This window comes from Oryzias latipes, chromosome 15 (assembly GCF_053564925.1).
Source record: "Oryzias latipes strain Hd-rR chromosome 15, Olatipes_Hd-rR_3.1".
NCBI lineage: Eukaryota > Metazoa > Chordata > Actinopteri > Beloniformes > Adrianichthyidae > Oryzias > Oryzias latipes.
The window spans coordinates 11,966,802-11,980,260 of record NC_136251.1 but is presented as its reverse complement, the minus strand read 5'-3'; the positions used below and the strand labels follow the sequence as shown (position 1 = coordinate 11,980,260).

At 44.9% G+C, this 13,459-nt stretch overlaps 1 protein-coding gene across 25 annotated transcripts in view; it reads right to left on the bottom strand.

The window, feature by feature from the left end:
* Positions 1-456: 456 nt before the first annotated feature.
* Positions 457-13,459, bottom strand: part of ankrd26 (ankyrin repeat domain 26) — a 39,237-nt gene continuing 26,234 nt past the window's right edge. For 20 of the 25 annotated variants that reach the window (XM_023963295.2, XM_078931727.1, XM_078931731.1 and 17 more), the window contains 15 exons: positions 12,660-13,122; positions 11,381-11,886; positions 11,145-11,297; positions 9,911-10,086; positions 9,281-9,374; positions 9,139-9,165; positions 8,718-8,795; positions 8,429-8,563; positions 7,021-7,133; positions 6,225-6,363; positions 4,374-4,664; positions 4,057-4,292; positions 2,439-2,670; positions 1,388-1,433; positions 457-1,276 (listed from right to left, as the gene is read on the bottom strand). In XM_023963295.2, the coding sequence (XP_023819063.1) occupies positions 1,146-1,276; positions 1,388-1,433; positions 2,439-2,670; positions 4,057-4,292; positions 4,374-4,664; positions 6,225-6,363; positions 7,021-7,133; positions 8,429-8,563; positions 8,718-8,795; positions 9,139-9,165; positions 9,281-9,374; positions 9,911-10,086; positions 11,145-11,297; positions 11,381-11,886; positions 12,660-13,122 (2,820 nt within the window). In that variant the 3' untranslated portion in view covers positions 457-1,145. Of the gene's footprint in view, positions 1,277-1,387; positions 1,434-2,273; positions 2,332-2,438; positions 2,671-4,056; positions 4,293-4,373; positions 4,665-6,224; positions 6,364-7,020; positions 7,134-8,428; positions 8,564-8,717; positions 8,796-9,138; positions 9,166-9,280; positions 9,375-9,910; positions 10,087-11,144; positions 11,298-11,380; positions 11,887-12,659; positions 13,123-13,459 lie in introns of all 25 variants that reach the window. The other 5 variants (XM_078931734.1, XM_023963291.2, XM_078931724.1 and 2 more) reach the window with 2 other exon arrangements.

The window sequence follows — 13,459 nt, the reverse complement described above, 5'->3', positions numbered from 1 at the left end:
AGAATGACATTGTTAGCATGAGCTTAGGAATCTAAGGGCAGCGGTGATCTTGGGCAACAGGCAGCGGTAGCAGTGGTCCGCGTGCCCCGATTCCCCTGGCAGACAGGGCCCACACCACCCCTCCCCTTTCGTTCTCACTCGCGCAGCCGCGGACAGACAGAACAGACAATAGGAACCGAATAGTGGACCAGATTATTTTCCAAGCACTGAGCCGCTGTCACCGCTGCCCCCACGTTAAATTTGCGCACCGGACAAACCTGTGCCTAAAACCGCCACCACCGCGCGCCCCCCCTGGCATCGCTTCGTGCCCCCCCCTGGGGGCGCGCCCCACTATTTGAGAAGCACGGCGCTAAACTGAAACACAAAATCAAAGACAGGGAGAAAGCGAAATGAGACACAACGCATGTGAAAACATTTGTGTTGCACACGCAATAATATTGTTCAAACAAAAAACAGTTTTTGAAAACAAATATTTAATATTTTCATTTGCTACTTAAAACGTTCTGTTTACAATGTGGTGGCATAAATATCACTTCCTATGACTGGGGCATCACAAATAAGAATCACACCTCAACTCGGAAAAACAAACCAATAACTGGCCCCCAAAATATAGTCCACAAATCTCTGAGACTGCCACCTAGTGGCACCAACCTGACATGACATGTAAAAGCTGCTGTTCTTACAGTATTTTAAACAAACCGTTTCTTCATCTGGAGAAGATTCCAGTCGTCAAATTCAAGTATATCAATGGGATTAATTCATAAATAAAATAACAAAAATAAGAAAACACTACAGGTTGGAGGGGAGAGGATATTGCACCATCTGATGGCACGTACCGACATCCATATGTTGGCGAAACAATGAGAAATACTTACAAACATGCAGCTGAAATCGACAATCCTTGTGCCGTTCCCTCCTGAGTGCATAAGTGTGGTGTGCGTTAGCGTCAGGGATGCACGAAATGCTATGATGCATTCATGGTCATCACGGACATCCCAGACTTCTGCTCTCCGATGCAGAGAGCTGTCATCTGGTTCAGTTCAGGACAAACCAAATAAACCACAAAGGGAGTTTCAGTCAAAACACATTAGTGTTGGCTTTTGTTTGTTTCCAGAGGAATGCGTGTGAGCAGCTGAGCCGTGGACTCAGAGGCTTCGGTTCTTCTTCAGGACCTCCAGGTATTCTTGCGTCGCTCGGCTCAGGGGGTCCAGCTCCCCTCTGGAGGCGGAGCCTACAGATGACATGCGCGTACAGGCGGCGTCTAGTTCCGTGTTGGCTGAGGAAACAAATTAACAACAGTCGGTGTCAGCCCCTCCCACGGGACAGACCCCCCCCCCCCCCCCCCCCCCGCATGCATGCAGGCATACTGCTGCTCCGGGTTTCTCACCTTTGCCTAATTCTTTGGAGATGCTGCGGTCCAACTCCCCCAGCATCTGCAAAAGAAGGAGCGCTGCTTTAATGCAGAGAAACGACTCAGAGGAGAGTCTAAAAAAGTACAACTAAGGTCAAAGGTCGAGTTTTGGAGAACATTTGACAAGGGCATTGAAGTTGTTGAAGGTCGGATGAGTTTCTTTGCACAAAAATGGATTTTCTAGCTTTAAAACTGAGAGGAAACCCCAACCACTTAGAAGCAGGCTCAAATCTGTCAAACATTTTGAACTTTCAGACCACCGACTTCCACTAAAACATGTGACTAGTCCATAACTTGGATAACCTGTTCTGCACAAAGAAATATCATGAAAAAAAGGATGATTAGCAGGAACAAGGTAGTTGATTTCTCTGTAGAAGTCTGTGGGATTTTGGCTTTTTGAAACCAGCAGGAACTTCCTGTTTGGAACGCCAAGGGGGAGGAGTCACTCAGGCCAGTTCCCCTCGACTCCATTTGGTTGAAGCCAGAGGGAAGGCCTTTTCTATGCATGAGGTCACACTCAGTTAGTCCAGTTATTTTATACAATGTCCCAACATTGAGTTTTCTTTTTTAAGCCGCAACAATAAAGTGTATTTGGGCTCCGGGTTGTTTTTGTGTCACAGGGACAGAACGCACGGCGGTGAGTCACAATCTGCTCTGGTTTGACGAGTGAAAAGGAACTTTTTCCTGACAAATCCATGAATTTGGAAAACAGCAGAGATCCTTTTTAAACTCTTGGTAATAAAACATGTTCTCTTCTCTATTAGATGAGCCATCTGCGGGCCAAGCTCTGCATTTCTGTAAGGTAAAGTCCGGCCGGTGAGGACTGACACCACAGCTTGAGAGCCGTCGCACAGCTACACACCTGGTCATGAGTCTGGCTGAAGAGAGGAGAAATGACAGACAGACTTTTGAGCTAGAAGCTAAAAGGGTGAGAAATAAAGACAAGTTAGAGGGAAAAGTTCAGCGGAAAAGAGCCGAGAAGAGCTTCAGCGTTCACACAAACAGTAAAGTAAAGGCCGCGGCAGACCTTCGCCAGATAGTCGTCCACGCCGCTGCGCTGGCCATCAGGCGCAGGGTTGAGGAGGGAAAGCCCCAGGCTGGCGTTCCTGTTCAGCTGCCCGTAGTTTGCTGGTGAAGCCAAAGAGCTGAGGTCCAGCGGCGGTCCGAGCAGGCTCCCGTTTGCCATGTTGCTGCTGATGAGAGACCTACTGCGCTCGTTCAGCAGCTTGGAGTTGGCTTCTGCCAGCCGGCTGTTGGCCCTGAGGAGAACAGCAGCTTCTGTGACACCCCAACCCTGGCGAAATCACGTGAACAAATCCTTCATTCATGGCAAAACACAGTTAAAAAGAAACTTGAAACTGTGTGATGTTTCACTAGTGAAAGCACTCTTAATGCTCGTTTTCTTTGTTTTGTTGTGAAGGTATCCAAAGACCCACTCTCAAACATAATCAACATAAAAAAGCTTTAGCCTTAAACACAGAAGGGGTTTATCCAAATATAACCACCAATCGGAACAGTAAAGTCTGTCCAACACAAGAGGCCTTCAGCTCTCATCTGTTTGCTCAGCTGCTGGACCGGACAACTTAAAAAAAGACCCACTCCTATGAAAATGTGTGTTTTTGCCGTTTTTAAGGTGCTCTTGTGGCATTTTCTCAAAATTCAGAAAATTCTGCTTAGAATTGCATTTTAAATATTTTTTTATTTAAATCGTTGTGAATCAGTAGCAGATTATAAAAATGCTGTTTGAAAAGGATCGTATTTGTGATGTAGAAAATACGCTGGACGGGCCACAAGCTCCCTGCTCCATTCTGATGCATCTATTCCATGATCGTCTTTGTTTTCCTCGTCTGAGCTGGAATCTGGATCTAAACTGTACGCATGGATGGCTCCAATATTTTTAGCCGTTTTTGTTGCACCGCTTATGTTAGCGTGGGAGTCTGAAGCAATGGACAAGCAATGGTTCAGGAACGCGCTAAACGCAGGGTCTTTAGCTCATGGTGTTCACACTGGACAAGCAGGGAGGGGCTTCTGCTTTTTCTTCTTTTTACTAGCGCATGTCCACCACCTACAGTTGGAAGAGGCTTTGTCGTGAAATGCTGAAGCGGTTCTTTTCTCTCAGGCTTTTTCTTTTACAGCTACCAAATCCTAGTCCCTGATTGGTCAAAGTTCAACAGGTTTAACTTTCAAAGCGTTTCACGCGTTTCCAAAACAGCTGTAGAAACGTGGGTAGCAACATTAAAACGCGAGCGCTTTAAACATGGAAAATTAAAAATGTGCGATTTTATTGGAAGTGGTCAGTTGAACATGGGTTGCTGAGGGTGGCGTGAACGTAGCTTCAGGGGCAGTAAGCTTGTGGGACAGCATAAAAAACAGAGAGCGCTCAGTTATGGATTATAGGGAGAGCTGAGGGGAATTTCTAATGAAATCATGCCGCTCTGCAGAAACTATGTCCTAGAAAACGACCCAGGTTTTTTGACATTGGCTAAAAACAGCATAATAATACTTCAAAGATTACAGGGAAGTTATAAGGGTTATAAGAAGGGTTATAAGAACTTTTCCCAGAGTTCCACAGGGTTATCTGAGGAGTCTTGACCCAAACGCTGAAGAACTCAGGGTTTGCATGCAGACTGTGTTTTCTCCCGAACCTCTCCAGTTTGGCAGACAGGGACTTGCGGAGGCGCAGCTCCTCCGAGTGCAGCTGCTTGAAGCGCTCCAGCTCGGAGCGGGTGGAGTCTCTTTGCGTCAGGCTGTCCTGTTGGGAGTTACGGGCCCGCCCCAGTTCCGCCTCCAGCTCCCGGATCTTCTGCTCGAGCTGAGAGCGCAGGCTGGCCTCGTTGGCCGCTCTGATCTGATCCAGCGCCTCCTGAGAAGCGGCGTGGGTCTGGAACATGGAGAGAGAGCGGCGTCACGAGCAGCCCGTCTGTGAATGGAGCTACACCGGACGTTCCCGTCTGCCTTGTACCTGCAGGAAGAGGTTGACCTGCTCCAGCTTGTGCTGCACCTCCTGCCGGATCCGCTCCTCCGCGTCGCGGCGGAGCTGCTCCACCTGGCTGTGCTCAGCCTGGGTGGCCTCCATGCGGCGCCTCAGATTCAGAACCTCCTCCTCCAGCTGATGCTTGCTCCTCTCCAGCTGCTCGCTGTGATGGCTCGTGCTTCTCAGGGACTCCACCTGGTTCTTGAGCTCTCCGTTCATTCGCTCCAGCTGGTTACATCGAGATGCTTCCCTCTGCAGCTGCACCTGCAAATCCTCCACCTGCACAAATTAGGAAAGGGCACTGTACTGTCTCTCTCTGCTTTTGTTTGACCTTTAGGGAACTTTGTACCTAAACAATCTTTTTTTTAATCTACAATTTTAGCCTGTTTGATTTCTCAAAGAACAGAATAAATGTTATCTTTGCATTCAATTGTTCCCTTTTCCAAAAAGCGTTGAACTTTAAGGCGGAGCTCTAAATCAGCACAGATTCTTCTACTTGTTGGATGTTGTGAGAGCTCGCAAACTCCTGATGCAACATGTCAACTGAACCACTTAAACAAAAAAATATATATTTGTGTGTTGATTTAAAACAGTATATTTGACATATGGTGAGTGGAAGGTAGAAAAGTGCTTTATAAGTATACACCATTTTCTATTTGTTTATAAAATGTAGATTTTAATATTTAGAATAATTTCATCATATTTACAAATATACTGAATTATATTTATTTTAATTTTACGAATAACTAATTTATTTTAGACAGCAACACACACAAATTCCCTTCAAAATAAAACACATCCTGTGGTAAATATGAGGAAAAACCTCAAGAACTTTGCCTCTGAACAGCAAAAAGACCAGAGACCACCAACCGTTCTGAGGATGAGAGCTATGATATGGGGTCTGAGTAGTATGAAGGACTGTAAATTTCTTAGTTTAGTAATGATAATTATTTGCAGTAATTATATTAACACTATGCATTGATTGCTCACTTATCAACAGTATTTTTTTTCCTCAATTCCAATCATTGATTGACAAACAGTAATGAGAAGAAGAACAACATGTATAAACAGGAAACATTGATTTATTTCTGTTTATCCGCTCAAACATTTAAAAGTCAGGAGGGACGCTAGGTGTATTGGTGGTAAAAAAAAAATCCCTTTAATAATCTTTTAAGTCAAGAAAATCATAAATCTTGTTGTCAGAACTAGTTTTTTGAAAACTTAATAAATATTTAACATTTTCAGCTTCATACGTTTAGTTTTATCAACATGATTTGATTTGTCTGCTCATTTACTATGCAGCTGGGAGGACTTCATAGAGGCCTAACTGGCTTTCTTGTTTTTTACCCAAAAAAAAAGTGCAGCCCTAAACGAAGCTTCGGTTAATTTCTGGGATTTTTTCACAGGTCTGGTGAAAAAATTCTGCAATGCAACTTTGCATGTGTGGAATCCGTGGCTGGTGATCCGTAGTGATCATCTGCACTCCATATTAGTTCCAAACATGAACAAAGTTTTTTAAATCAGTGTCAATTCCATTGTGAACTGTGATATTTTTAGAGCCACCTTGCAGGCACTGTGGTGGTGACCCCTGAACAAGGCCCTGTTGTTTATCTGAAAATAGGAATATGTGTTTACTAACTTATTATTTATTCAGATTGTTTGCATTTGTCTTAAAAGCAGAAGAGCCACAATAGATAGAAGAGACGGAGCCTAGACTCTCAATTTGTAACATTTCTAACTTTTAGATGCATTTCTGAGGCTATTATTAACACAACAATAATGTCTATATACAACTGAACATGTGTAAAGAGAGCGCGTCTCTGCATCAGAGGAACAGACCCTGTCCTGCACTCGTCCGTCAGCCTGGCTGTGTCTGCCGTGCTCCATCCGAAGACTGCTGGACGGAGAGAGGAACTCTGCAGCGCCCATGTCCTGATCCCGCAGCTTCTTCTTCGCTGTCTTCAGCAGAGTCCTCAGCCTGGAGCACAAACACACACAACACATTCAAAAAGACTCAACTAGAAACACACAACACGTCATACACACCAAAAAAAACATGCAACACATACAAACATTATAATATCACACACCCATTACACTTGTTAAGCCCAGAAACACACACATAAACAAACAAAACACATTTTACACACAAACATACAAACATTGCACACCGTCAACACATTCCACACACACACACACAAAAAAAACACTCAAGCATGTGTTATACACACTAACATACAAATGTGACACAAACTGATGCCACACACCTATAATATCTTACACGCAAAAATACATTTTACACACACACACACACACACACTCACGAACACACACATACATACATGACACATGTAGCACACAAATATGCAAAACACAAGTCACACACATGAAAACGACAAACCCCATTTCGCAAACACAAAAATATAAATGTTACACACACAAAACACACATTTGACACAATAATTAAAATATCACATGGCAAAAAAACTTCACAAACAAAATCAAAATACCCGCAAGGGTTCAAAGACTGCGGGGACATCCCATAAACCAGAAAGGATCTGGACACTACAGGATCTGCTGAGTCTAAACACCAGGAGTGTCTGCCACCAGCCACAGGGGGGAGCCAGAGAGTCACCTGTACATTTCTTTCTGAAGCTCTGCGTTTCTCTTCATCTCCTGATCAAGGCGGGTGTCCACAGCCTTTTTCTGCTCAGAGACCTTTTTCACCTTCTTCTTTTCCACCTCCATCTGCAAACAGCAACCTCTTACTAACACCAAACTCATTATACATTAAAACGCAGCACAAAGTACTCAACATGTAACTCACTAAAACTATATTATACAGTTAACATAACAAGAACCCATGTTTAAAACTGGAAAAAGGTGGGTGATGAGTTTCCTTTTAGAAGGTTTGACATTTTCTGCAGCCCTCAGGAACTTGAGACAAAATACAGGAACAATGTCTCACTGTAGCATTTCCACTGTGAACCCATTAAAGGTTACTTACTGGACCTGAGGACCTCAGGGTCCACAAAAAATAATAAATATAAAAATTCACACACTAGAAGCCAATCTGGCAAAAGAAGAAGAAGCAGGACCCATAAAAACCCTTCATGCAAATCTAAAATTGACCCTAAAATTCAAAAGAAACAAAGGCAGGGATTTAAAGCTCCACTCCAAACATCTTTTGATCTGTTTTAAAAGTGTTTCCAGTGGGTCTTTTAATTTAGGACAATGCCGTTTTTAGCCAAAATCAAAACAATTGTTTATGAAAAGTGGCAGTAGTCCATTAGTAGAGTTGTGGGCGGGACCGATGAGGAGGAGGAACCACGCTCCCCTTCCCCTCCCCATAGCTGAGAGCTCCAAGCTTGTAGCTCACCCAGTGTATTTCCTACATTACAAATAACCTCAGCATTTTTTGTCTGCTCCCGATTCACAACAATTGAATAAAGAATTACTCAGGATTACGATTTTGAGCATAATTTTCTTCGTATATGTCCTACATCAGGGGTGGCCAACCCCGGTCCTCAAGAGCCTCAACCCTGCCTGTTTCCCAGCTCTCCCTGGACTGCTTGATGCTGATAACCTAAACCAGGTGTGTTCAGTCAATCAGGATGTGAAATCACTTGAGTCAGCGAATCAACAGCAAGCTGTCAAGGGAGAGCTGGAAAACAGGCAGGGTTGAGGCATTCAGCTACCATCGTAGCAGGCAGAGGAGATATTTTTCGAAAAACCAGAAAATAGAGACTGGTCCAAAGAGAGCTCATCAGAGATCATCACAGAGAGGATTCAAGGAAATCCTGCATTGACTTTAAAAAGATTTGATTTTATCTCAGTTTTTTCCTGTTTTTCACACATAGTTTGTTTCTTCTGGTGGTCTGGATTAGGATAATACCATTTTGGTAATGTTCTTGTGTAATATCACCCTGAAGACATAACATGCGTGGGTTTTGTATCCTCAGGAACACGATGTAAAGCTGAATGTCATCAGCAAAGCTGAAAAAGTGACTGCACTCATGAGAGGGATGAAAGTCTGAGCTCACCTGGGCGCTCAGTTCCCCTTTTTCCTTTTCAAGCTCTGCCAGACGCAATCCTAACTTGGAGCGGCTCTTTAGCTCCTCCTCCCACAGCGCCTGAGAGTCCTGGGCTGTGTGAGACATCAAGCTTTGCTTCTGGACCTGGAATCAAGACACAAACCACAAGTTAAACCAGCAAAGAAAAACATAGACATTACTCCAATGACTGTCTGTGGGTGCTCTTGTTAGAAATCAGTTCATAACTTGGTTTTGTTGTAGAGAAAATAGTTTAGATTCAGTAAAACACGAGCCCAACCTCCTTGCTGAGCTGTTCCTCTAAAGTCATCTTACTGGTCTGCAGGTTTGTTACCAAGCCCTCCAGATGACCACGGACCTACGACAACAAGGAGAGCGGTGAATGATCCAAACGTTTGCCGCAGCCTCAAAGAGGACAAACTACAGGAAGGAACATGCAAAAGTCTGCTCCGGACGTGAAGAATCAAAGAAAGAAAGACACACACGGAAATCGAATAATGAAAAGTGACACCAGGAGTAGCCTAAACGACACACAGACAGTCATTTCTCTGAAGTTTTAGCTTTGCTGTCCTGCCGCCCACAAAGCCCAAAAGCACCATGTTTGCTTGAACTAAAGTAAACTTTTGGAGGAGGATTTTAAAAAAGGGGAAAAAGAAGATGAAACCCCACAGAGAGACTAAATCTATGTTGACAATACTAACCCCTCCTCCAGGTGAGCAGTCAGTTAGCTGGAAAAAGATTGCATACATTGAATTTCACAATAACATACTGCAATGAGCATATGAGGCTCCGCAGGCATAGTCGCTGTTCTTTTGGGGGGGGGGGCTGCTCCTCAGGACTCACCTTCACAGCTTCCTCAGCTTCTTTCTGCAGAGCCTCGATTTTACTCGTCTGTTGCTTAGCAGCTGCTTCTAGCTTGGCATTTTCTATCTCCAGTCTGGTGTGAGATAAAAGAGCGATGCGGCCATCTCATGTTTATTCCACAACACTCATGGATGAAAATCCCCGTCCCACACAGTGACTGTATATGAGAACTGGACCGAGTGAGAAAAGAGAAAATGGTTTAATTCCAGCTCCAGTGAAATGAAGCCAATTCAGTGTTGAATCAAGTGTTGGAGCCAGACGATGTCAGTAAGCAGTAATTGGTCCAAATGGTCAATGTTTCTATGGCAACCACTCTCACCAATCAGGAATGAGCTTGTTGGAAGGCCACAGCCGCTCCACGTATTGAATGTTCAACGTGAGACCACATCCTTTTATTGATTACTAAGAACATTTAAAAAAAGGTAGTAGAGCAGAAATGGTTATTCTGACAAAAGGCAGGTACTTCCTGCTTGGAACATGAGGGGGACGGGGTTACTCAGTCCAGATCTCATGTACAGTCAACGGTCCCACATCAAAATAATGTTTTCTGCTGGTTTTCTTTCTACGTGACCACATGGAAGACTTGGATGAGTCCACACGGCCCCGTACTTTTGCAGTGCCTCCTCCAGCTGTTTGATGGTGAGAGCTGTTGCCGCAGAGGAAGACAGCGCCTCCTGCAGTTTCTGAGCGGTAGTGCCGAGCTCCTGCTCCTTCTCATTCAAGCTGCTCTTCAGGTTGTGGACTCGTCTCTCCGCCTGCACAAACTGGTCTTCACTTTCCTCCAGCTGTGGAACAGACAAACGATGAATGCACAAGTTAGACTGAGCTCAATGTCTCTATTCAAGAAAAACGGAACGCCATTGTTTATTATGAATCCCTGCAATGTCTGGAAAAACTCTGAAATTGAATCTGGAGAAAACATGTGTGCCTTATTGTTTCTATCATGTGTGCAACAACTGCAGAAGAGTTTTAAACAGCACCTGCTCCTTGTTTTAGCAATCATTTTTGCTTCAAAGTTATCAGAGCTGATCACACCTACATTAATGGTTTCAATAATAAAAAAGCAGTGTCGACAGATTTTAACTTGTAAAAAAAGTGAGTAAGTAAATAAAATGCAAATTACACAAAGTTAAACACAAATACTTGGTAAGGTTTTTGCTGCGTCCGGGTCTGCCTCACTCTCCTCTGAACAAACGATAAATGGGGTAATTTTATTTATTGCTTTGTGGCGCAAAGCCCTTGACAGTTCCAGTCCCATTCACCCATGCGCGCGCACACACACACACACACACTGATGGTGGCTCCACTGCTGAACACTGGAGCCGAACTATAACCACAAAGAGCAATGTCTAATTTCCTAATTTCTAACAATCAGGCTGCATAGAAGGAGCGTGTACTTATCACTTGAACAGCAGTGACAGACTCCTTGTTCAGTGCACAGGGTTCGGAGGGATCGTAAAGTCAGTACGATGTGCCTGCATCTCACCTTTTTCCCTCTAACTTACCCCTCAGTGTTGAATAGGTCTTTGCTACGACCGCAACATACCCGTAGGAAAAATGTGCATCACCATCTTAGCTCTGCAGACTCCCCAAGTGCTCTGTAATCTTAAAGTCTTTTGTGGGCCACCTTGGGTGCCCAGTACAAGTTTGCCTTTTTTCACCTGCAGATAAGTCTGTCTCCACCCAGGAGGGCAGTTGTGACTAAGGCATTAGGTTTTGTTATAGTGGAAAACTTTTTGGACATGAATTTAGGGATTGGAGTAATCCACCCTCATGAGTGCAGTGTGAGCTGACATCAGGAGAATGGAGGAAGGAATAGCTTGATTTGAGCTCCTGCCACCACCTTTGCTTTGAGCCTGTCCAGGTCTCTGAGAAGCCGAGTCTTCTCCTCCTCCAGGTCGCTGCGATAGCGAGTATTGACCTCCAGAGAGGCTTCGCTCATCGACAGCTTCTTCAGAGAGTCGGCTAACTCTTGCTGCAGCTGCCGCAGGTTTGTCTGTTCAGATGGAAACCAAAGCTTTGTTAAACGTTGGAGAAGACTTTGAGAAGTTGCTGGACTACTGTTCTTTTTAGTCTCACCTCTCTGTCACTCTTCTCTTCCTCCAGCTTGTAAATCTTGTCACAGAGGTCAGCAGCTTTGCTGGCGAGCTCCTTATTCCTGTCCTCCACCAGCTGAACCCTCTCCTCACAGTCGGAGCGCAGCTTGGATAGGATGTCGCTGAAGCGCTCTTGAGCATCGGTCACAGCTCGCTCCTTGGCAGAGCCTTTGTTTTGGGCTTCCTCCAGCTGTTGCCTCAGCAGCATGGCGTCGCTCTGAGCCTGGGCCAGTCGCTCCTGTGCCGCTTCCTGGCGTGCCGCGGCTCGGCTGCCCGACTCTCTCTCCGCCTGCAGCGCCGCTTCCAGCTCCTTCACACGTGCGGCCGCCTGCTCCTTCTCCCGCTGAAGGACATCCAGAAGCAGGCTCTTCTCTGTGAGCTGCAGCGTGACCCGGTGAAGCTCGTTCTCCAGGCTGTTCTCGTGAGCTTCTGCTTTGGCCAGCTTCTGGGACAGGCTGCCGACGGCATCGCGCTGACTCGCTGCTTCACCTGCAGGAACAAACCGGAGCTTTTCAGAGTGAACTTCTCCACAAAAACACCTGCTTGGAGTCTAACTTGTTTAAAAACCCACTCCGCTGAAAACTGTGTTTTTAGGTGTTTTTAACATGTCCTTGTGACCTTTTTCTGATGGAGGAAAGGAGGGGGGGGGGTATAGGAGGGGATTGGAGGTTGTGTGGGTCTGAGGAAAGGAAGGGGGATACATTTTTAAGTTTTTGTGCTTGTTTTTTCTTATTTATTTTGGTAGACAATACTTTGTGTTACATTGGGAATCAAAAGTGTTGCTTGTTTTATATTTGATATATTAGGAAAAATAAGCTGCAAACTGTATTTCTGAATATTTCTTTTTTCAAATCGTTGTGAATCAGGAGCGGACAAAAAAAAAAAGCAGATTTGTGACAATGAAAATTTGCTGGGTGGGCCACAAGCTCCCAGCTCAGAGCTCTTAGCAACAGAAAGGGGAAGGAGGGGCAGGGTTGCTCCAATGTCAACGGCCCCGCCCACAACCCAGAGAATCTCTTAAGAACTGTTCACTCTGCAGAAACTATGTCCCAGAAAATGACACAGGTTTTTTGATTTTGGCTAGAAATAACATAATCATAATTAAAAGAGCACTGGAAACGCTTTAAAAATAGATCAAAAGGTGATTGAAGTGCATGGGTCTTTTAACCGGGGGGCGAGGGGCCAAGTATCGTGCTCCAGGTAAAGAATGCTTCCAAGTCAAAAAAAACAACCTTGAGAGTTATGGCATCGCAGACACAAACCCTTGAGCTTGTCTTTGAGACGTTGGTGCTCCTCCTTCTCCCGGAGCAAAGCCTTTTCCGCCTCAGAATGAGCTGCCAGCCGAAGATCAACCTCCTTCAACGCTCCAGTCAGGCGGCTCCGGGTCGACTCCACCTCCGCCTCCAGAGACTCGCGGACCTGACGCTCACTTTCCAGACGGTTTGCAGTCTTGGTCAGCTCAGACTTGAGCACAGTCAGCTGGTTATTGCAGCTGTAAATCGTTTGGGTCACGGCTTCATTGCTAAGTTTGAGATCCCGTTGGACATCTTCCAGCTTTTCCTTGAGGGCCTCGTTCTCCTCCTGCAGCTGGTTTTCCCTGAGGTTCCCGTTGGACTGGGACCTGTCCAGGTCGGTCCTCAGGACGGTCAGCTGTGCCTGTAAGGCAGAGATCTGCTGCAGGAGCTCCCTCTCCCGGTCACTGGCCTCAGTGAGTTGAGACAAAGCCTACGAGAACCGGGTCAGAACAGAAAAAGGCTCAGGCCTAGACATTCTTTCTCATGTGAAACATTCAGGTATTTTTTTAAACTTAGCAACCAGTTTTTAGACCAATTTATTTATGGTTTATTCATATTTAACTTATGCAGAAATGGCTTTTGTGTACTTTTTTTCATTCTTGTCATTAAAAACAACATTCATTGCTAAATTAAAGTTTATGATTGACAACTTTATGATTATAACGAGGAAAACGAGGAAAGAAACCGTCGTGAATTTTCCAATTTTCTGTCAAATTCTTACACAAATTTCACGATGAAGTCTGATTCTGATCGCTGACCGGGATCAT